The 17,691-nt window shown below is 42.7% G+C and overlaps 1 protein-coding gene across 2 annotated transcripts in view; it reads right to left on the bottom strand.

The window, feature by feature from the left end:
• Positions 1 to 986: 986 nt before the first annotated feature.
• The window catches only part of Lap3 (leucine aminopeptidase 3), a 28,160-nt gene continuing 11,455 nt past the window's right edge, over positions 987 to 17,691 (bottom strand). The window contains exons 8-14 of one of the 2 annotated variants that reach the window (XM_087187821.1): positions 15,059 to 15,183; positions 13,882 to 13,970; positions 13,033 to 13,135; positions 7,047 to 7,126; positions 5,207 to 5,316; positions 4,463 to 4,542; positions 987 to 1,157 (exon numbers count right to left, since the gene is read on the bottom strand). In XM_087187821.1, coding sequence (XP_087043947.1) covers positions 1,108 to 1,157; positions 4,463 to 4,542; positions 5,207 to 5,316; positions 7,047 to 7,126; positions 13,033 to 13,135; positions 13,882 to 13,970; positions 15,059 to 15,183 — 637 coding nt within the window. In that variant the 3' untranslated portion in view covers positions 987 to 1,107. Of the gene's footprint in view, positions 1,158 to 3,962; positions 4,543 to 5,206; positions 5,317 to 7,046; positions 7,127 to 13,032; positions 13,136 to 13,881; positions 13,971 to 15,058; positions 15,184 to 17,691 lie in introns of those variants that run through there. The other variant, XM_004847235.4, reaches the window with a different exon arrangement.

The raw sequence follows: 17,691 nt of genomic DNA, 5'->3' as shown, positions 1-17,691 counted from the left end.
CAACTGCTAATCCAGTCTGGTTGTAGCGGGATCCAGACAGGAAACGTTCCCACCAGAGTCGGGTGTAAAAACAGCCAAACGACTATTGTCGAGGCCACCTGTTTGCCTGGCATTGTTCTCTTTGCGTATTTATGGTAATACCAAAGAGAGTCGAGCCAATATTTTAACAACTTGCTCAAATATCTTTTCATGACATGTTTTCATTTTATTTAGTTTTAGTTGCCATCCAGCATACTGAGCCTTCCATTGTCTCAGGCACTGTTTAATGATCTGGGAGTTATAACAATCACACCAAGTCTCTAGAGGGAGAGAGACAAACACATATGTATACATAGCAATGTTAGAGATAAATGCCAGGAAGGAAAATTGCATCCTTAAGAGGGGATAGCTAGTGAGGGGTGTTCTTTGAGATAGGTAATTGAGGAAGGCCTTTCCAAGATCTGAATTGGAGTGACTGGAGTGAAAATTTAACTAGAAGAGGTTTCTAGACAGAGGGTCTCCTGAATTAGGATCCTGCCTGGCTGGTATATTTAAGGGGCCACAAGAAGCATAGCAGGGCGGGAGGGGTGAAGCAGGGCTTGGATTAAAGTTGTCTTCCCAGCCTCAGTCTAAATGAGATCCAGGTGTTTAATTTTCTTCGTAGCACTTAAACATATGCTGGACTTGCTCGTTTTTTTCATTGGCTTAATTGCCCCCACTCTCACCCCAACTGGAATGCAAGCTCCAGGATATAAGTCTGCTTGACTCATTCATCTGCACCCTGAACATTCAGAACTGTGCCCGCCAAAGGTGGACATACTTGTTGACTGAAAGAATCGAAAGAAAAAGCGAGGAGAAAACTAGTCTACAAACTAGGACCCCTTTACATTCCTAAAAGTTATTGAGGATTGCAAAGATTTTGTTTTTGTGGTTTATGCCTGGTAATATTTACCTATTAAAACTGAATTTAATAAGTCAGTTCATTAAAATAATAAACCCATTACATGTTAACGTAAATAGCATTTTTATTAACACTGTAATTGTTTCCTAAAACAAAAAATGAATTAGCCAGATGTGGTGGTGCATGCCTGTACCAGGTACTCAAGAGGCTGGGGCCAGGGATTTAGCTCAGTGGTTTCTCCGCCTGCTGCACAAGCGCAAGGACCCGAGTTCGATCCCTGGTACCAAAAAAAAAAAAAAAAAATGGTTAAGGTACTCAAGAGGCTGATATAGGAAAGTCACAGGTTCAATGCCAGCCTGGGCAACTTAGACTCTGTCTTTAAATTAATAAAATAAAGCTCTCCCGCTCAGCACTCCTAGGCTGAATCCCTAGTACCCTCCCTCCCCAAAAAAGCCCCATGAGTGCTAGAATTAGGTATGCGCACCATCACACCCAGCTTCTTTTGCAAAAACCTTTAATATCCACTTTACGTAACCCTGATGTAAGTTGCCTGAGAAAGTGGCTCAGTAATTCTTTTGGATTCAGCATAAAACACCCATTTTTGATTTTGCTAAAAAAATCTACTTCATTGATAAATTATGGGTCTACTATAGTGCATGGCACAGACCAAATAAATTGAGAAAATAGCAATGCAATGTGATTCATGTTTAAAGTCTTTTCATCCAGGTAGAACAAATGGATGTGGGGATACCAGTGAGGCAGCAATGTAGAGGTGTAGAGGATGATGTCTAATATTAGCAGAAGTAAAAGAGCTGGTGAGATGTGGCCCTATTAAAACCTCCAGCATTTAAAAAAAAAAAAAAAAAGAAACGGCTGGGGATTTAGCTCAGTGGTTTTGCTGCCTGCTATGCAAGTGCGAAGACCCAAGTTCGATCCCTGGTACCAAAAAACCCAAAAAACTCCAGCATTTGCTCAGGGAAAAAAACCCCAGCTGGTTGGGAATGAAATATTTTAATTTAGTAAATATGACTTTTCTGAAGGTATTAAGCTAATATTTCTCCAGGTTGAAGAGCACAGAGCTCATAGTGGGTAGAGTAAAAGGCACAGAGTAAACCTGCAAAGGAGAAATACTCTGATATGGCACCAAATGGAACATGGTCTAGAACTCTTCTTCCCCTGACCCTAGATTGAATTCTGTAAGAGCAAGCAAGGACTTAGCTTGTTTACTTTGCCCTCCCACTGCAGTGTCCAGCACAGGGTAGGCAGACCATGTTTGCTGGCTCAAGGTTCTTTTATTCAAAGTAGTAAAACATTTCCTACTACTCTGACTTTTGAGTATGAAGGCATCTTTGGATTTACTCTCCATAATCCTAAAACCTTTAACTGCCAAGGAGTCCCAAGATTTGAGTTCATCTGTATCAGATTGTCTCCTTTCTCATTTATTCAGTCAGTAGGGACATCCAACAGCAGATTAGGTCATGTGCTGTGAGCAGAGAGAGCAATAAACTTGAGAGCTAAGTTACCTGCCCTCATTGTACTTAGAATGTGAACTGGCCCTTTATAACAAAGGTTTAGCGATGGTTTCTTGTGCTCAGGGCCAGGTCTCGCTGCACTTTGCAGATCAGGATTCTGATTCATGTTTTACTACAGAGTTCATGACCTGTCTCCCTTCTGACACCGCAGCAGTGCAATAGCGTGGCTTACTTTGGTTGATACGATAATGTACAGAGGCTTCAGTGAAAACTTAAAAATGTGTTAACTGCAGTTGCACCCCTTTTGCCCTGCTTTTCCTCAACTTCATGTTGCCTTCAACCCCAGCAGTGACCTGGGACTATAAGACCTTGAAGCCCAGTGGTGATGGAAAATTCACAGCCTAGGTTTTTGATGGCCATGGAACTGCCCCTGAGCCTTGGATTCCCTATTTCTGGCACCTTTTTTTTTTTTTTTTGCTACCAAGGATCAAACTCCAGACCTTGCGCCTTCGAGGCAGGCAATGGAACCACTGAGCTAAATCCCCGGCCCTATTTCTGTCACTTTTTAAAACTGCTGTGTTCTAAATCACTGGTGGTTTGGATTTTCTCACAGCCATGCCTCGTCCTGGTTGGTACCTATGGGAATAATGACCGTGGTTCTGAAGGTTAGCAAAGTGCTTTGAAGTACCTGGCTGCTAGACGCACAGGCAATGGCAACTAAACTTCATCTCCACCAGGTTAGATAGGCACATGAAACTAGGGACGGTTAAACGCCTTTTGCACACCACGTACTTGTTCTTTTATCCCCTCTGAACATGAATACCAAGGGGAGCATGCCTGCTGACTACTCTTGCCTGATTTAAATTCTAAAATACATCACAAATGTGCCTGTTCAATTCCTTCTCTATAAGCCAGTTTAGATACCTAATATCCATTTTACATGTCATACTGTTTAAAAGTTAAAAACAATTGTAATAAACAGCCTTTTCTGTCAAACATTTTCAAAGTCTGAATAAAGGGGGGGGCATAGGTCCTATTCTTGAATAATTTAATCCATATGATACAAAAGTGAAAAAAAGCTTTGTTCTAAAACTGCACAAATGGAATTCCGCTGATGGGCTGTAGTCCCAGGAGGTAAGCAAATAGTTTGAAAGTCCCTTGTATGGTCTAGTTTCTTCCTTCGGTATTTCAAATAGATCCCACATCTGTTCAAGTCACTGAACCGAACATGTCAGCTGTGGCGATTACCTGGCTTTAACTCTGCTGTACCAGTTACTGGCGCTGTGACGTCACGTGTTACTACCCTCACCTCAGGCCTCACTGCCCTCATCTGTTATATGGGATAATAGGACCTATTTTACTGGGTTACTCTGAGGACTTAACATATGAAAACTCTTAGAACAGTGTGTGGCAGATGGTTAAGTTCACAGTGATCAAGTTAGTATTATTACTTTACTTTGTGACTAATTCAGAAATCACATGCCAGGCCACTATTTCACAAACTGGTAAGCTGAGTGCTCTCAAGTGATTATCAGCGTTGACAAAACACTTAAATCTCTGTCACAATTTCCTTACGTAGTACACATAATAAAGCCAAAAAAGACAAACTATTATGGTAACATTGCCGGGTTTATAGTAATATACATATAACAGCAAAACCAGACAGCACAAAAAGTTGGATTTACTTTCTGACAATCGCATAGTAACAGTTAATTTGCTTAGTTCCTAGCACCACAGATCTGAAATATAATTTTTTTCTTTCAATTAAATGTATATTCAGGAAGTTTTAAAATGTTATGCATAGAATGAATACCTTAACCTAGCTTTACCTTTATAAATCTTTGCTTAAAATCAAAAAACAAATCAAGGCATACAAATTTTCATTTTGCTCTACCTTTTAAAATGCCATCTTTTGTTACCTTTAAAGATTTTTATCCATTCAAAAATACTAAAGTTTAACTGCCCAATGTAAGACAGATGAAGCAGTTTCCATGCCTGAACTAGGCACTGTCCTGACTGAAGCGAAGCAAGAACTCAATCAGAGTCCTGGTGGGCCTCCCAGTCATGCCTTTCCGCAGGTATGGAACCTCATCTTTGTTGGTCATCACACCTGCGATGTCTAAATGCGCCCACTTAGGATGAGTCACAAACTCCCTCAGGAACGCTGCAGCTGTACATGCTCCTGCAGATCTGAAGAGAAAGGCAAAAAGTAGTACTTACCCTGTCAATGCACACCAAACATTTAATTAAAGTCCTACATTCTTACTAAGTAGGCTCTAGGACTGTAGAGCAAAAGTCAAGGTTACAGGACCTAATGAGTTGAATGTTCTCAAAGTGATTTCTGGGTCAACTCCCTAAAATATGGCTTTAAGCAGTAAAGGATAAATTCTATATTCCTTTCTCTCATGTAATGAATTCTTGTACTTTCAATTTCTTTCCTTTATTATTTGCTTAAGATGATGTTTAGATTTGAAAACATGCAAAATTCTGAGACTATGTTGGGGATATACCTTGAAAATTCAAGACATCAAAGCTTACAGGGCCAGGGCTGAGAATTTAGCTCAGTGGTTCTGCCGCCTGCCTTGCAAGTGCAAGGACCCAAGTTCGATCCCCAGTACAAAAAAAAAAAGCTTACAGGGCCAGGGCCAGAGATTTAGCTCAGTGGTGCCATGCCTGCCTTGCAAGCACAAGGTCCTGAGTTGGAGCCCCAGTACCGCTAAAAAAAACCCAAAAAAATCCCCCAAAAACCTTGCAAGCACTACATCAAAAGCAAACTGGGGTGAAACTTTTTGAAAATAGTCATTTGGCAACCAAGGATGACTGTGAAAGTGTACATGTAGCTCATTTTACGTACCTATATTTTCCAACATTATTAACATCAGCAAGTTGGCAATCTACAACTTGTCTTGTATAATGTTCAAAGAGAGGCATCCTCCAGACACGGTCCCCTGTTTCGATGCTGGCCTAAAGACAGGTATGGCAGTGGTAAAACTGGATTAAGTACGTTCTGAAAAATTCATAATATGCTTTATCTATGAAGTAAGGAGGTGTTCTAACCTGTTACACTATGAGACTATAAAGCAGGTGTCAAGATTGCTTCAGGTCATTAAGAGATTTAAGAATTATAAAAAGAACCAGGAATGCTGTGACATAATTCCCCAAATCTGTAGGGCAATTAAAGTCTCATTTTAAATGAACAAACTGGTATCTTACACTGGATACAGTCTTTGTGGGTTGGATGAGGATGAGAGTCTCCATGAGGCTGGTCACCTCAGTGAGGTGCAGAAACAAAAGCCTAGACTTGTATCACTGACAATCAGAAGTGGAGAAAAGTTGATTACATTCATTCATTGTTTAACCAATCATTCATCATTTACTGAACTTCTGAGCTCCACCAGGTGTACTGAAATATTAATATCCAAGCCATCAGTGGGCCTACAGGCCAGCAGGAGAACTAATGCATAAACAGACTGTTTAACTCACTAGTTAAGAAGTCAAAGATAAGACCTGAATGTGAAATGTCAACAAGTAGCATTATCAGCTGTTATTTTAGGACACGATTACACATCAGATGTATCAGCCAATGCATAAAAGTGGCTGCCTCCAGGAAAATACAGGCTGCTGATTAATGATTTAATTATGTTTATGTACATATAACTTATTTTTTAAAAAAAATCAAAAAATAGTGTTGAGGAAGGCCAGAGGAGAGGTTCCTGGTGCAGTTTAGGAGACAAATAACTTGAATACTGCAGAGGCTGAGGGCAGGTTTCACAAATGATGAGAACACAGATATGAAAGGGAAGTAGTCTAGGGTGAAAAATAAGTTTAGGACCTTAAACAACCTCACGAATAAATTCAGGAGCATTTTGTTTGTTCCCCACATTAAGCTCCATTAACTTTGTTGGAAGATGAGTGAGCTGCCAGCCAGTGCAGCTGTCAGGCATCAAGGGAAGCAAAGGAGAGATGGGGCCATCGGCAAAGGGGCGCTGGTGGAAGCCTCCGGTGAGGACTCTGGAGCACAAGAGCATGTAACCAAGGGCTGACCACCAGGGACGGGGGAACAAAGGAAACAGCCAGCAAAGGAGACCGAAGCAGAAGGGTGAGAAAGGAACCAGAAGAGAAGATTATGGCAGAAGCCAAGATCTGTGCATCACCAACAGGTGACCAAGTTACACACTGCTTTGAGACAGGCTAGGCCAGGCTAATGGTGGCAGGAGAAAGCTGATGGCAGTGAGCGGTGTGCACGGAGGAGCGGGTGGCTGGCGGGATGGGAGAGGGCTCTTGGTTGTTAGAGGACTTGGAGGACGTCCTTATCCCTGCACTCATTCACCCACCAGGAGACTCCACCTGTAGGGCTGGGCTACCTGACTCAACAACCCACATCCATCAGAAAGCCACTGCACTCCATAAATGGCCTCACAATTTCCCACCTCAGGGACTCTCAACAATGGCCGTGTTGTTTGCAAGTGATTTTTACATTATTCTAAGGCTACTGGAGGAGAGGAAGGTAGTGTCATGCCCATAATTTAGGAACATCTGTAGGGACCCCAAAGATGCTGAATCGAATTTATTGCTCTGGCCTATTTTCAATTCAAACCTCTAGCATAAAAATCACTTTAACATAGGGGTTAGACACGTATATCCTTTGAAGGCCACAACAGTTTATTCATCATCTCTATATTTACTATTCCTACCTCAAATAGTTTATTCCACAGCCAGGATGAATTGGTAAAGACCCCAGTGGCACCTGACCCCAGGGCTATGTCCATGGCACCTGTAAGACACAACGCCCAGGTCAGTTTCAGTCTCTCCACGCCAAGTAGGATTCTGCTGCTTAGATCAAAACTGTAGCCTCTAACCCTACTTAATGGCTCACTGTCAAAAACAGTTAAGTGTAGGAAATCTTTACCCCTCTACTCACTACCTTTTTATATCTTTCAAAGCAGAATTCACCTTTGTTAAGTAAAATGCAGAAAAGGATACAATAGCAAAAATCATCAATAATCATACTCCAGGAATAACTGTTACCTATTTTTCAAACTTCCTTCTAAACATTAAAAAAAAGAACACTGTGTTCAAATGTGTTCCTCCTTTCATGCTTTAAATATTTATTCTGTTATATATTGAAAGTATATTAAACGCTTTTAAAACACCCGTTGAGGCATATTTTTCAGTATCCTTAGTCACAGCTTAGTATCTGCAACAAGTCTTTGATGTCTTTTGTAAAACAAAACAAGTCCATTACAGTGGACCCTCGAGTTACAACTGGCCTGACGTGTGAACAACTTGGGTTATGACCAAAATTTTAGTTTTAACTTAAGACCAAAGTCTTGAGTTACAACCCGAATGCTGGCCGCCTGTGCTTCCAGATGGTCTCAGATACAGATTTAACCCTCAAAGAGTTCTGGAAGGAGCATTACAACATCCTTTCCTGTATGGGGTTAGCTGGAAAATCCTGGGCCAGTGTCTCTCTACGGACACTGAGATCTGCCTGGAAGAAAGTGTGGCCTAAAATGAGACTTTGAAGGCTGTGTAGACGAGCCTGACCAACTCGAGTTACAACCAGCCCTCAAGAACGAATTGCGTTCATAAGTCAAGGGGTTCACTGTACTATTGTATCATAGTCATCTCCTCTGTGCTTCTTTCTCTAACAAAGATGTGTTCCATTGGCTTTTTTTAAAGTTAGTATTTTTTAAAAAAACTCAAATTTAAATATCCTATTTCCAATAGCCAGGAGAAGTGCTATATACCTGTGATCTCAAAACTCTGGGGGGCTGAGGCAAAACTGCAAAGTTTGAGCCCAGCCTTGGCAACTTAGACCCTGTCTCAATCTTTAAAAAAGGCTAAGGATATAGCTAAGTGCAAAGGCCCTGGAGTACCCGAGAGATTTAACATCAGATTTCCAGGCTCTCTGCAGTACACAATCAAGCACAGCCGCTTAGCCTTCCCTGACGCTGGCGTTGGCTCCCAGCAGTCTCCATTCTCATTTGTTGCTTACCTGGCCCCATTCATAAACTCTGGGCCGGAGAGGAGGTCTGAGTGCAAAGCATAAACTTAGAGCCTGGCACACAGGGGCTCTGAAAGGAGTCACTGAAAGGAAAAGGCAACACTTGCTACCCTTCAGCCTGGGGACAACCATGTGGAATGTCAGGAACACACCACTGAGCCCACAGCCAAGATATTCATGGACCATCAGAGGAGACGGGGAATTCCAGAGTTTTCACAAGGCAGCATTTAGTCCTCTAATGCAACGTCACTGCCTAATTCCTATCTGTGGCTTTACTTGAAGCTACTCATCAGCATCTCCCCTAAGGGAATCCGAAACTCAAACACAATACTGCTTGTGCTGTTGGGTAAATTTCATTTAACCACATCCAAAACTTCCCTTATCCTTACATTTCTTTGCAGTTAGGGATAAGAGTGGCTGTAGGATCTCCCACGCCTGCGTGTGAATAGACATGGGTACCCCAGCTTAGGTGCCTCACTGACTGCAGTGTTAACTCTGGTTACACCTCATCTCACACAGCACCAGTGATGTAACCTGAGTCCTTCCCAGGGAAGGCAGCAGTGCTTCACCAGTTGTCAGGTAGCTCTGTGCCATCAGGGTGTTGGAGTGTATATTTTTCCATGAAATGACAATTACAGTAATTGTTAGTTAATATAAAGAATTCTAAATTATTGACAATTTAAAACAAATCACTATTTGCAAGTTGTGACCCATACAAAAACCCGCGGTTCTATACAACAGTGGGTCAATCCAGTCCTTCTGGATCTTTTGCTCCTTCAAGTTTCTTGACTGCCCTCAACTATCACATCTGTCTAGTTCTCTCTACCTTTGCTGCTACTATCACCTATCATCTGGACAGACTATTGTGATACTTTTTAAAAAAACTTGTTGTGGGGCTGGGGATTTAGCTCAGTGGCACCGCGCCTGCCTCGCAAGCACAAGTTCAATCCCCAGTATCAAAATAAATAAATAAATAAACAAACAAACAAACAAACTTATTGTGAAAAATTTCAAATATATGCAAAAGCAAACAGACTATAAAGATCATCCAAGTACCCAATACCCACCATCAGCAATTATCAACTTGAGGTAAACTTGTTTCACCTGTAATCCCACAACCGTCAGACAATTCTGAAGCCAATCGAAGATAGCATAATACTCATCCTTAAAACACACATTTCCACAGCCATAAAATTCAGCAACCACAACACACATCACTGGTCTCCCGGGCCTGGCCTGCCGGGCTGGTGATTTCTCCATGGTGCAAACATGATCTCAATTCCGGGCTCGGCAGTCTCTATTACCTTACTGCTGCCCTTGGCTCCCAACAAAACCCTAGCACAGGACCTGCCACGGTGCTGTGCGCGAGCCCCCGTGACCTGGCCCTGCCACCTGCTCTATCACATGGCCTGTGTGCCAAGCGTGCCCTCTGCTCCTCCTCCACTCCACGCTGTCTTAGGAGAAGAGGTCCTGACCTCCTGAGCAGTCAGGTCCCTGAACTACACACAAGCTCCTTGTAACTTTGCTGCCTGGTGCTTATCATCGGCCAGTGTCACTTTCTGGTTTTGCCACCCTCTCTACTAGACTGCAGCCACCTCTACCCTCAGCCTTCAGCACAGTCGCTAGGGGTCGCTGGCACCCAGCAGGAATTGAATACCCACTCACTGTGTCAACAGCCATGCATTTGGTACCCCGCACTGTATACCTGAGACCACAGCAGGCAGTGGTGACCCCATTGTCTGCACTCCCCGGCTGTCAGACGAGGCGGCGGCTTAGTGGATTTTTACATACATACTAATTTGTCCTCAAAACATGTCCATCAGTGTCATAAAAGTTTTCCACGAGTTTTAAAATTTCTCAAGAAAAGATGAACACTAAGCACAGACAAAACTGTATCTTTTTGTGTAGGGTTTTTGGGGGAGGTACTGGAGACTGAATCCAGAGCGTTCGCATTGAGATACATCTCCAGCCTCTTTTTTTTAATTTTTAAATTGAGACAGGGTCTCACCAAATTGCCCAGGTTAGGTTCAAACTGGGAATGCTCCTGTCTCAGCCTCCCGGAGTGCTATGATCACAGGTGTGCATCTTCACACCCCACTGTAAAACTCTGACAGCTTCACTTAAAGAACAGAAACTGACAGACATAAATATTTAATGTGGTTATTGGGAATATGGCTCTAAAGATGATTATATATATTTTAGGATAATTTATTATTACTCCAGGACTATTATTACCACCAATTTCGAAAGTACCAGTAGCAGAGGGATACTTTCCATTGTTCAATTACAAGGTCTATATGGAGCCCTACCTGCCCTGCTAACTGAACACTGTTACCAGAATTGCTCAGTCTGGAAGCAGCAGCAAAGATCCACAGAAAATGAGGATGTCACCACCTGTTTCCATCCTAAATTACTACCATGCGCTAAGAAAATGAGGAGCAGCATCACGACTGAGGCCATCCCTGGCCATGCCACTGCTCCTACAGCCTGGGCACGGACCTGCCTTTTCAAAGACAGTGACCTGCGATGTGCCTGGACCACATACCTCTCATCAGTCTTCCCTCTCCTGTCACCAAGGTGCTATTCTACCTCTTCTGCAGATGAGACAGCTAAAGCCTAGTCCAAAGTCACGTGCTACTCAGAGGCAGGATGAGTTTGAAAAGGAGGGTTTCTGTGTCTAAAGACTGCACTTCCTTCTGTCAAGAACCTGAGGTTGGAATAGGTTTCTCATCTCTCCTTTAAACCCAAGTTTCTGGAACTCAAAGGGACCCGGAGAGTAGGTGGGGACTGAAGGACGCTATCAGCAACCTTCAGCCCCAGCGATGGCCAGGCAGTTTGAAGGCTCCCCTACCAGGTCACCCTTAGTGACCAGGCGCCAAATTTACCACCCTCCCAAACCCCCAGACTAGAAAACAAATGAGGGGTGGGGTGCTGATAGCAAGAAAAGCATTTCCCAAGGGGTAATTATAAAACTTAGATGTATATATTCTATGATTCTCCATTTACAGAAAGGGGGACTGCCACCTGCCTCACTACCACTGCCCCAAAGCCCTCACCCTGAACAGAGGTGGTAAACCTATGATGTATGTGTTATTATATTTTTCTTTTAGGATAAAAGATGTTAATGTATGGGTTGTTTTTCCTAAACTAAAACGTCACTATTCAGGTTTAACTGCAGTGTTGGCATTTCATGGTAACAAAGTGCCCTAAGTGGGTTTTGGGTTACAGTTTGGCACTTGGTCACTAAAAGATTTGCCATCACTGCTCTAGAACCTTCCCCTAGTGTTTATGTACTAAGTAGGGAGATAAAAGCCATGGAAATACCATAATGTGAAATTTTAAAAAGACCTCTTAGCAAATGAACCTGTGTGCTCTTCTTACCCCCACATATAAAAAAGGAACTGAACACATTTCTGCTCTGGTAAAGGCTCATCACATGACCAGGGACCAAGGCAAGATCAAAACTAAAGGACACAATGGGCTGGGGATTTAGCTCAGTGGCGCCATGTCTGCCTCACAAGCAGAAGGTCCTGAGTTTGATCCCCAGTACCAGAAAAAAAAAAAGAAAGACAAAACAAAACAAAATACTAAAGAACACAAAATGATCTGAATTTTAATCTGAAAAGAGCCAGAGTCAAATGAATTGCTAGGAAGAGACTGTTGGATGGATCGTATGAGCACTGGGATTCTACAATAAGGGAACGTCTGTCTGTGACCCCTAGGAATTTGTTCACTGCTCCACAGAGCCAGTGGTGTCACTGCTGCCTTCAGCGAGTGTCTATCACTGAGAGGTATGCAGGGGTCTCAAAAGCTTCCTCCAGGCTGCAGAGCTCCACGAGGCACACAGACACGCGCTCAAGGCTGGCCGACCAGTAAGTGGGAGCCACACCTGAGCTGGCCCAGAAGCCAACTTCACGTGTCATGTATTTCTGCCCAGTGTCTGCTAGATGATGACCCTGCTACCACCAAATGTTATTTCTTTACAACATCAAGTATAAGAACTTCAGAAAATCAGGGGACATTAGATACATTTGCATTTTTAAAAAAGCTACTGGTTTTAAGATTTATCATTAAACTTTTCAGGCCTGTAGCACATGGTGAGCATAACATAATGATTTTTTTTTTCTTGGTGGTACCAGGGGTCAGATCCAAGGTCTCATGCACGTGAGACAGGTGTTCTACCACTGAGCTACATCGCGACCCCTTTTCTTCATTTTTATCTTGAGACCGAGTCTTGCTGAGTTGCTCAGGCTGGGCCTCCTCTCACTACTCACTATCTCACTCTCCCAAGTAGCCAAGATTGAAGGTATGTGACCTGGCCGTCTTGATTTTTTTTTAATGTGCTGGGGACTGAACCCAGGACCTTGCAAGGTAGACACATGCTCTACCACTAAAGCTGCACCCTCAACCCCTTAATGCCATTTTTAGATGTCACTATGGACTAGCTAATCTCACCCACTTGCTAAAAGTTACAATTGGAATATTTTACAACAAAACCCAATATTCCAAACATTGTGCAACTGCAGGACAGTTCTTTCTGGGGAGGAAAGATCTTTGAGTGCAAATGGAGTAAGCCAAATTTCAGTGAAATAATGCCCTAAGTATAATATGTGCATTCCACCCAACAAACAAGACTTCTTCTCAACAAAAATAGGGGAAGCAGGCGGCCTAACCTGTCAAGGTGGCAGCATTGATGATGAGCTTTGGGTTAAAGGTGTGCGCATAACAGAGCGCATCAGCCAGAATGAGCCTCCCCTCAGCATCAGTGTTATCCACCTGCAAAGAGAAGGATAAAAAAGGAGTAAGATAACGCAAATAATAAATAGGAAAAGTAGGCATTCACAACACTGATTTAGAAATGGGAAGAAGCTAGGATGGCGTTTCTCATTGATTAATGAAACATTCTTGTATTTCGATCAGTAGAATGTAGCTAATATGGACAGCAATATAACTGAATAAGCTCTGTATCATGGCTGATGACTTAAGGCTGAAGACACTGGAAGCTGAGAGAAGTAACAAAATATGGTTCATTTTACTAACAAATAAGAAAATGTAAAGATTTCTGAAAACACAGGCTAAAGAGCTTAAGAAAGCTACAGCTAAGTGGTAATCTGGATCCCTGGGACCTAGAACTCCTGCAGCTTCAGCAGCTTTTGCTAACTGTATTCTGCTGCTTGCAGTAGAGGCCCTGTCATAACAGGTAGTGGGTACACATGTGCACACACTTGCCACACAGAAAACCTGCTGCTGTTACCAGGGTGTGGGGCCCATGATGTAGGACACTGTTTTCCAGATGAACATTTAAAATGGAAAAAGCTAATCATGGACAGGTTTGTGTGTACAGAATACAGGAAGTGAGAAGAACAACAAAGCAGGAAAAGCACTCTTAAAATCCCATCAAGAAATATTTGTGATTTTGCATGAAAAATTAATCAGCACTAGAGATACCACCTGCCCCGAACATGGAGCTGGGCCTGTACCCGTTCAAGTCAGACAGAGTGCTGTGTGCTCCACTCACAAACCTGGATGGTCTTCCCGTTCCGGGCTCTAACCACATCTCCAGGCTTGTTGGCTCTGCCACTGGGCATATTTTCACAGAGTGGGGCCAAACCTATTGGAAAGAATATAAGAGGGAACACACGACACACTAGGTCCAAACATGGGGCACCAGTAAACCGTCAGAAGCATACTAGACACAGATGTCACCTTAACTAAGTGACCCAATTCAGCATCACCAGTGACACAGGTTAGATGTGGGTAGGCAGCAGGAAACAAATCACCTCTGTAGTATTCTTATCAAAGGGTCTAACTTGATTCTGATGATGAAGAAACAAGCAAATAAATGCAAATTGTAGAGTATTGTGAGACTAGCCCGGACCCTTCAAAACCACCAATGTTTTTTGGGGAGCGGGGAGCAGGAATAGGACTTTGGACTAAAGGTAATATAGTAAGAGATCCCTGACTGGTTCCTAGATTTAAAAACCATAATATAATCACAATGGAAATTTTTAGACAATTGGGAAATTTGAATTAGGTAATTGTATTAATCTTTGGAAAAGGATATCAAATGTCCTTTTTCCTAGGAGACATGCCAGACATGTCATAACATCTGCGAACTACCGTACTTTCAAATAGCTCACAAAAAAACAAAAAACAAGGACAACGATAAAATAAAACCTAACAGAAGGACTAAGATACTGGGGAGGGGCACAAGTTAGATAGACTTAGATTCCTGTCCTGCCCTCCCTGTGCAGTGGATGTAATACTAGCCGCTCACATAACCGGTCTCTCTCCCCTTTGCCCTCTTCCTGTCTTAGGCAAATTCTGTGTATCAGGTATTTAATTGGCCCCAATCCTATGGACCAATCAGTAAATGAACCCTTCTCCGGCTAGTGCATTTTTCACTGGAGTAAACCACAAACTTGACATAAATGCCCATGATTGCTAACTTCTTTTTGCAGAAGTAAAATCAATTTCAGCTACATCCCGCTGGTTGCAAAACACATTTAACTCAATCTTTTATCTCAGACACAAAACACTTATCTCAACTAAATAGCTTCTATGTGATAAGAAGTTATTTTAAAACTGTCTGTTTCTCTGGATCTTTTCAGACAGGGAGAAAACTATGATTGCATCTCAGCTCTCGCCTCTGGCTGGATTCCAGCAGCTCTGTGAGGTGCAGATCCTCGCCTCACTTACCTATGATATTAACGGGCAGATTGAGCTTCGCAGCAGACACAATGGCTGAACATATCGTTGCAGCTCCCCCCATGTCAGCCCTCATGAGGTCCATATTGGCAGAAGCCTTGATGGAGATGCCGCCACTGTGGGGAAGAGGACAATGTACAACACTTAATAGCAAAAAGAAAGCCAGAATCACTTTCTTAAAAAGGAACATACAAACCACAACCCGCCAAAGAAAGTCAAATTCTAAATTTAGTATCTGAGTTGTTTCAGTGTTGTAGTCTTCATGAAAGATAGAAAAAGAATGACTCCAGAAATATAGATAGGTGTTGGAGCTCAATTTATTTCTATTTGAATGAAATTTAAGCAGAGCCCTGGAAAAATTACCACATGATAAATTCAGGCTGTACAACTTCCATCTCTGCATTATCTCATTAAGTCCAGACACTCACAAAGATTATCTTTCCAGAAAATTTTATGAAATGATCAACTCATCAAACCTGAAGGTCGTGTGTTGTTATGGAAAGCTGACGAGCTCACAGAAGACTGGGAGCATTCCTTTCAAACCCATAGGACAGAAGGGTAACACTTCCTTCTGCCGTGGACACACGTTTTGGCTACGTACAGGCATAAGAACATACAAAGCCACAGAGACAGCATTAAAACCTGAGAGCCGAGTGAGGTTTTAATTAGCGAGTGGTGAGAAACCACACCACTTCCCCCAAGTAGTCTTCTAATCAGTGACTTTTCCACTTCCCATTTCTAAGAGTCCAGAAGCAGCTGCTTCACAAGCTGGAGATACAGCCAGGGGCTTGCACTTCTGAGATCTTCCCGGGTGACTCTTTGGAGAGGTTCCTTTTTCCTGTTCTCAGGTCTCCCTTCCATAAAAATCAAGTCTCCCAAGGCTCCTTGGGTCTTCTTGTGTGAGCCCTACCCCTTCCATGTCATAATCTCAACAGACGGCAAATGTTAACGCCCCTCACCCCTGAAAAAACATCCATCTAGCTTAAGCAAAATCTCAGCAGGCCTTTGTTGTGTAAAAAATGACAGATTCTAAAACTTACTTGAAAATGCAAAGGATCTACCCAAAGTCATTCTGCAAGAGAAGAGCAAAGCTGGAAGACTCATGTTACTATATCTCAAACCTAGTCAAAGCTACTGGAATCAAGGTACTTAGTCACAGGACACTGGTGACAGGATGCAGCACTCAGAGACAGATACCCACAATTCTCAATGACACTATACTGAAAGACAGAAGCCAGACATGAAAGATGCCATTCACACGAATTTCTGAACAGGAAAAACTAATCCACACTAACAAAAAGATGACCGGCAGTCTGGGGCCAGGGGTGGGGAAGAAATGACTGCAAAAGGTAAGCAAAAGTTTGGGGGTGACGGAAGTGTTCTCACCTTCTTGTTGCATGAGTGCATATGCTTGCTAGAGCCCACCGGGCGGAACACTTACAGGGCGAATTTTACTGCACTAACCCTAACCCTAACTCTTCCACCAAGCCCTCAGGTACATACAACTGACCTTAGAGTAAAGGCCAAAACCAGGCCCAGAACAACCCAGCTTCTGCCTTCCTATCCAGCCGCATCTCGCCTGTTCTTCCCATCCTGCTCTGGTAGCAGTGATGATGACATTCTTATCAGGAAATGACACTACTTCTTCCCACCAACCAGCCTTCACGTTTCCTGGCCCTAGGAGGCTTGTCCCGAGTCGCTGGTGAACTAAGTCCTTCTGCTCCTTCACATCTTCAACTAAAACTGACACTTCTCCTGCATGGAAATCTGCTCTAACACCAGAGACCAAGTCAGGCTTCCCTGTTAAAATATTTTCAGCAAAAAACACAGAGGATTTAAGCTAACAATAAATCTTACCCTTAGCATATTTCCATCAAATTATTAGCCTACAATAATATAAATCCATCATAATTATCAAGACCTTTAAAAATAGTCTAATTCCCCTCCCTAATTTTTATTTGCTGTAGTATTTTATAATATATACCTTAGTGCAGAAGTATATGTGTAAATCATGAATAAATATGCATATGTGAATGGTCTATGCTTGAAATCTTTTATTGATGGGCTACACAACGAAGATCATTTGCAGACCAATGTTCTAAGGAGAGAACATTGGGGGTGGGGGTGTGTGTAGCTCAGTGGCACAATTCATATTTAGCTTGTGCGAGACTTCGGTTAAACCCCCAGCACCAAAAATACAGAAAAAGAACAGAACATTCACATTTCAGCTGCAGTTCCTGAATGGGTGCAAAGATGTACCGGGGAAGGGCTGGGGATCTAGCTCAGTGGTTTCCTCGCCTGCGGCTCAAGCACAAGGGCCCGAGTTCGATCCTCAGTACCAAAAAAAAATCCTGGGGAAATGAACATTTCAGGTTCTTTAGCAGTACTCTCCAAAGTCATTTCCCTGGAACATGACACTCAACAATCCGAATTCCTTCGAAAAGAAATTCAGAAAACACTACATCCTGTACCTGGAGTTCTGTAAGTAAAAGAAAAGAAAACAAGAAAACCCCATATTTTTCCCTTTTCTCATATTACTTCCATCCCCTTCTTTCCTTCCCCTACCCCTCCCACTCCCCCCCTTTTCCTCCTATTTCACATTACCTATTATACATTTAGTCCTT

Source organism: Heterocephalus glaber, unplaced genomic scaffold (genome assembly GCF_053883595.1).
Source record: "Heterocephalus glaber isolate CG9 unplaced genomic scaffold, H.glaber_assembly_v1.0 deba00001509, whole genome shotgun sequence".
NCBI classification, from domain to species: Eukaryota; Metazoa; Chordata; class Mammalia; order Rodentia; family Bathyergidae; genus Heterocephalus; species Heterocephalus glaber.
The sequence above is the reverse complement of the archived record's forward strand: the minus strand, read 5'-3'. Positions and strand labels throughout refer to the sequence as shown.